We start from the raw sequence: 6000 nt of genomic DNA, 5'->3' as shown, positions 1-6000 counted from the left end.
TAAACTAGGTTGCAAAGCCGCTGTACCCTGTAACTCCTAAAACTTCTCTTCTTGCTGTAATCTATATTCTATAATAACAAAAAGGACAACAAAAATATATTGGATCCTCCTGTGGATTACTTTTTTTTTTAAAAAAATAATGCATTTCCTTCTTCCCCTTTAATTTTTTTTTTTTTTTCCCAAGGAAATTTGCTCCATCTCCAGCAGCAACCACTGCTCCTTTTGATGTTGTGGTACGCCGTGCGCATGCGCTTCACATTAGAATTACTGCACTGGCCAGAATAAGTTGGATCTCTTCTTCTCTTCACTGAAACCCTAAATCATATCAAAAGCTAAAGGGATGCTGAGAGTCCGGAAAAAGGGTTACTTTGGGATTTGGTCATTCCCTTTAATAATAGCTGCGGTGTGTGCACAGAGGTAAGTGATGAAGGTATCTCTTTTCCTTTACATTGAATTGCAGTGCATACTGCTGCTGAGAGGAATGTACAGCTGGGGGCTGAGAAATCAGAAATAATACAGTATTATTCTTTCTTTTTTCTCTAGTGTCAATGACCCTAGTAACATGTCACTGGTAAAAGAGACGGTGGATAGACTGCTGAAGGGCTATGATATTCGCTTGAGGCCAGATTTTGGAGGTAATTTGACTGCTTTTGAATAAGAGAGGTTGCATATCTGGACCGGGTGCGTTGCAGGGTGGGGGGGAGGTTCGAACGTGTTTTGGGTGCTGTTGCTTTGGCGTGTGTGTATGTTGCCATTTCCTCTAGCTGATCCAAAGTTAAGCCCGTTTTTTTTCAATTTTCTTAGCACAGGATGCTCTTAATGTGATCACTTAAGTTACTTGTATATTCGTCATCGGTCCCTCATTGTGTGTGTGTGTGTGATAATACCTTACTAACCTGTAATTAAACCCTTGTTTAACTGGTTTCATCGAGATGCAAATCTCTCTTAAGTTCACCCAACGTTTATTCCTTTCAGCTTTATGTGCCTGTGATCGCACTTACTATTTTTGAGTACAAGATGTGCTGTTAACTGATACAAAAATGTCATTTAACCCTCTGCGTGCTCCTACTTCGAACTAGTTTGTTTATTTCGGCCGTGTTCGCTGTGGGTGGCCCTTTCCCCCCATCATTATCCACCCCATCCCTACCCCGGGCTCGGTGCTCGCCGTCCCCGGGGCGCGGGGCTGAGCGTGTCGAGGCGGGTGGCGGTCACGGAGGCCGGCGCGGAGGAGCGCGGAACTGGGCGCGCCGGTGCACGTGTGTTGTGTTACATAAAGCACCTCCACGGCCGTGGCTGGCGCGGGGTGGCCCGGGTAGTGTATGGTCCCGTGGGCGCGGTGGCACCTTTCTGAGGGGGACTGGGGGGAGGGGGAGAAAGAGGTGGGAAGCGCTTTATGCTTCTCTCCTGACTTTCTGATTATGTTTAAACGTCGTTTTATGTGTACGCTGTGTTCGCCCTGCTAAGTCTGGTAAGAATGAGTTAAGTTTTTAGAGATCACATTGCGGACAATCTTGTCGGTTTGCAGGTCCCCCAGTGGCTGTTGGCATGAACATAGACATTGCCAGCATAGATATGGTCTCGGAAGTCAATATGGTGAGTATTTAGGGTTTGGGGCTGGTTGCTCTCGGAGGGGGGTGGCTGTCGCTTCTCCCGCCCCTACCAAGGCGGAGCGGTGCCCGCGGGCGTGCTGGGACCCGGCGCGGCCTCCTGCCTCGGGGAGCCGCCCGGGAGGGGCTGCTCGGGGGTCGGCGGGGGCTCGGGGGCGGTGTTCCCCCTTTGCCGGCGGTGGATCCCGGGGCAGGGGACCGGCGGGACCGATCGGGGCTGCGCGGGGCCGCTCCTGCGGCAGCTCCGGGGACGCTCCCGCCCGCGCCGCCTTCCCGCGAGCAACGGCGCCCCCTGCCGGCCGCGCGCGCTCACAGCACCCGCCGCTCCGCGCCGCGCTCGCCCCGCGCAGCGGCCGCGCCCCGTGCAGCCACCGCGCGTTTCGCCCCGTTCAGTGCCTTTCCTGGTGTCATTCTTTTGTGCCATGTTAAAAAAAAAAATCCAAAATTGCCGTTGTCTCTTATCAGTGCACTTTTGATTAAAAACAAAAAAAGAGGCTTTTACTTTGGTGTATGTTCAAAACTTACCTTTTTTTTCTAGCCTGACATTATTTTGGATGGTGATAAAAGAGTCGATGATTTTAGAAGTTTAATTTTTCCAAGATGTTTGTTTCTAGTACCTAAATACTTGAAACTGACTGTGCTCAAATACTGAACTTGTTCAGAACGTAGTAACTTGACACTTTGCGTGTTTCACTTTCATCACCTGGAAGACTAATGAGGTTTGGAGAAAATTGGACAAGTCTGATTCATACTTTAGAAGAAGCTGTTCTTGACTTAGAAGAAACTTTACTAACATTCACTTTTATTATTTGGAAATGTTTGGGGTAAAGTTTTGAAGTTTTTATCTTAATTTGCATGTTAATTGGTTAAGGACACAGAATTTGGCCTAACACTCATAGGGGCTTATACAGGAATAACAAAAGACACTGAAACATAGTAGCACATGATACAAAAATGATGCAAAATAAATGTGGTTTTGTCAAGTATTTGTGAATGGAAGTTGGTTGTTTGAAGCAAATTTTCCATTATTCTTGAAGGGGTTTCAAGTAAACATCTTTCTAAATATGGATGTGATTTTAGGGCTATTGCTGTAGCTGTAATCATGCATTTGAAAATAGCATCTGGAAAGTTATCAGTTGTTTTAATACCGTTTTACTACTAAAATATTTAGTTCCTCAGTGTCATGCTTGGGTTCTCATAGATGTTGCACTGAATGAATTGGCAAACATTTGTTCTCAAATTGAATGACTTGTGTGATGTACAGGAGTTTTTTTATAATGTAAAATAAAGCCCTTGGCCTAATTTGAGGATAACATTACAGGTGATTTTACTGTGAGACAGGGAGGTGTTGGTGACAGAGAGCTTGATGCTGTTCTTTTTCAAGATAGCAGGAAACTTGAATAAATTCACCTTCTGAAACATTACTTCTGGAAAATTTCTAAGTGGCTGAAAGCAGCTTCCAAACTTTGTATGAATAAACTTGTTATCTAGTATTCTACCTTCAGGACCTTTAAGTGCAGAGGAAGAAAAGTACATTGTATTTTAAACCACTTTCTTTATATTAAGACAGCTGTGGGTAGGAGAAACAGGGAGATAGTTATTTCTTTGACACCCCTGAGCAGTGAGGGAATGATGAGGGTTCCTTGCTGGTACTGCAATCTACCAGGTCAGTGTTATATCCTCTCATCCCTTCAGAATTGGAAGGTTCTCGTGAAAAAATTTTAAAAATACTTGTGAATCTTTTCTTTGTTTCTTTAAATGGTTTCTAGACATTTGGTCTCCAATTAAAGGTGGTAGCGTATCAGAATACGGTGATCTGACACAGCCTAACTATATAAGGGAGTATTATTTTTAGTATTCTGTAGTCAGTTTATTGTGTTTCTATAATGAAATGTTTGACCTTTCTGAAAAAGCCTCTTCAGACTATCTGCAGAACTCAGAGGAGAGAATGTATAGACAACTTTGTCCTACTAATTTTCCTAAACCATTAAAGCTCTGGGCTTATTTTACTCTAAGAAGCCACCTATTTCTTAAACCCAGACAATCATGTTACATAATTTTTTTTCACTTACAGTTTCAAAAGAGATTCCAAACCAAGATTATAATCTGCTTAATTGCAAAATGTAACACTTGATTTTACAATGGTCTGTATAGCAAGTACTAATATATCCTGAATATAGCCTGAAATGAATGAGGAGAGATACATACAAGGAAACAGCAAAATATGTACTATGCAAGGCCTTGGCTTTTTTGCTTGCAAATTCACCAGAATTTGGAGTAGAAACCAGGAGGAATACCATGGAATGCTAGCTGATGCAAAGCCTTCTGAGATAACAAGAGACACAGAAAGAATCTTTTGGATTTGTGGACCTGGTTTTTTCTAAGCGTGGCCTTGCTGTAGCTTTGTTTGTAGTCATGGCAAACACTACTGACTTTAGATAAAGGCAGATAATTGCTTAGAGTCATGTACTAACATTAATGGGATCAAACTTCTGCCTTGGGAGAAAGGCTAAATAATCATAGTTATTCAGCTTGATATAATTTCTTTTAATTTTAATGTTAACTTATTTTAAAATTATGTTTCAGTCTCGATATATTGCATCTACAGTATAAATTTGTGCCACCCTGCAGGCAGAATGTTTATCTCCAGTGTCATGAAGTAAATCATGAGGTTTTCGCTTTGCTGAACAGGATAATTTAGAATTGCTATTATAGAAAGTAAAAGTATGTTAAGGATGTTCAAGAATATTACTGCTGACTTTGAATTCTTAAAGAGGTGATAACTACTTGCATCATAAAAAACTCAGAATGTATTAGGCTTTACAGGTGAGTTACAATTATTTTTTTTATGCAACAGAGCTGAAACTGTAAGCTGTTTACCTTGGGTAGTCAGAAACTTGAACTAGCATTTATCTGAGTTTACAGAAATGGTTTCAAAGTACTGGTACTTGTGAACATAATTTGTTCCAGCTCTGGGGAATGCACTGAATGCACATGAGAAAAGTAAGAACTTCAAGTATATGTGGTTATCAACAAATGCCATGACTATTGGGACTAATTTCTTTGTATTCTGCAAAGAGAAAATATACAGCAGTTGTTTTATGCAATACAGTAATGATTATGGCTAATTCCACTCTCCTGTCTGGACCAGGTCCTGCAATATTGTTGAGTGTATCCTTTATTCTAGTTATACTATAGATTTTCTTAAGGTTTCTCTTATTCAGGTAACAATGGAGAATAAAGATGAAGATCTGTGAAGGCTACTAAAATGGTTTTCCTGGGCTAATGATGTTATGTAAGATTAGCTGTATTGCTGTGAGTCTAATGCAATGTTCTCAAGACAGTTTCCAGGTGTTTCTTCCTGTACTAGAATTTTCTTCTGAGCTTCCTTTTCTTTAATACAAACCATTTGTTGTAAAAATAATATCTTCAGAAACTAATCACTTAATAGGATCTTTTTTCTTTTTTCTTTGCCTTTTCTTCTCAGTTAATTATTGGAGTAGACCCCTTGAAAATGTAGCAATGAAGGCTATTCTCCATTCTGATTTTCTCCCTTTTTCTCCCAACTATTCCCTCATAAGCTCTGTAAAAATTGGTACAGATTCATTAAGAAGTACAGAAATAAATTTTCTTCCCTAGACACCCCTGAAGATTCTGCATAACATGTTGTGCATTTGATCTATCTGGAGAAGACATGAGGATTTCTATGGATAATGTTGGTCATGTGTTAGTTTTCAATGTCTTGGCTTATTCCCTGTTAAATAGGTCAACATTTCCTTCCTTTTTTTTCTTTTTTTTTCTCCCCTCCCCCCCCCCCCCCCCCCCCCCCTCCCCCGTGGCTATTCTGGGATTCTAGTACAGAATGTCTTGAAAAGAGAGAGAAATATTCTGTAGCTACAGATTTTACTCAGGAAAGATGTGCTCTTTGAGGTAATGGGTTGTATATGTAATTAGATATAGCTATTCACACTGTGGGTCATTGGGGTCTGCAGAGAGGAATCTGAACTGTTTAATTCTAAGTATTTGCTTGCTTAGTGTGCAGGTTTTGGCACATTGAGTCAGTAGTGTGTGTGGAGTCAGAGATGATGGATTGGTTTGTCTTAGTGGGAGCCATTACCGTTGATTGAGAGCATAATCCTTCCATCAAGTGGGAGTTGGAGAAACAAAGGAGCTGTTACCATCTATCAGGGAAAGGTTTACTTCTTAGTGTGTGCCAAGTTTTACATAGCAGAGCCTAATAGCTTCAAAGCTCTAGAAAGGAAAGTTGGAGGTTTTTAATATTGTATTTCACTTCTGTATTTGAGTTATGCCAAAGTTGCACAAAACAGTAAGGATAAGACTCATAGATCAGAATATTCTCAGTCTGAAAATGTGCAGGCATAGCTGTAATTTG

The 6000-nt window shown here is 41.1% G+C and overlaps 1 protein-coding gene across 3 annotated transcripts in view; it reads left to right on the top strand.

Annotated features, from left to right (window-relative positions):
- Positions 1–340: 340 nt before the first annotated feature.
- GABRB2 (gamma-aminobutyric acid type A receptor subunit beta2) overlaps positions 341–6000 on the top strand; it is a gene marked incomplete at both ends in the record, with an annotated part of 155847 nt that continues 150187 nt past the window's right edge. For all 3 annotated transcript variants that reach the window (XM_082291227.1, XM_082291226.1, XM_082291225.1), the window contains 3 exons: positions 341–417; positions 544–635; positions 1526–1593. In XM_082291227.1, the coding sequence (XP_082147353.1) occupies positions 341–417; positions 544–635; positions 1526–1593 (237 nt within the window). The remainder of the gene's footprint in view (positions 418–543; positions 636–1525; positions 1594–6000) is intronic.

Source organism: Coloeus monedula (assembly GCF_965178545.1).
Source record: "Coloeus monedula genome assembly, chromosome: 15".
NCBI lineage: Eukaryota > Metazoa > Chordata > Aves > Passeriformes > Corvidae > Coloeus > Coloeus monedula.
This window is presented reverse-complemented; position numbering and strand designations above follow the sequence as displayed.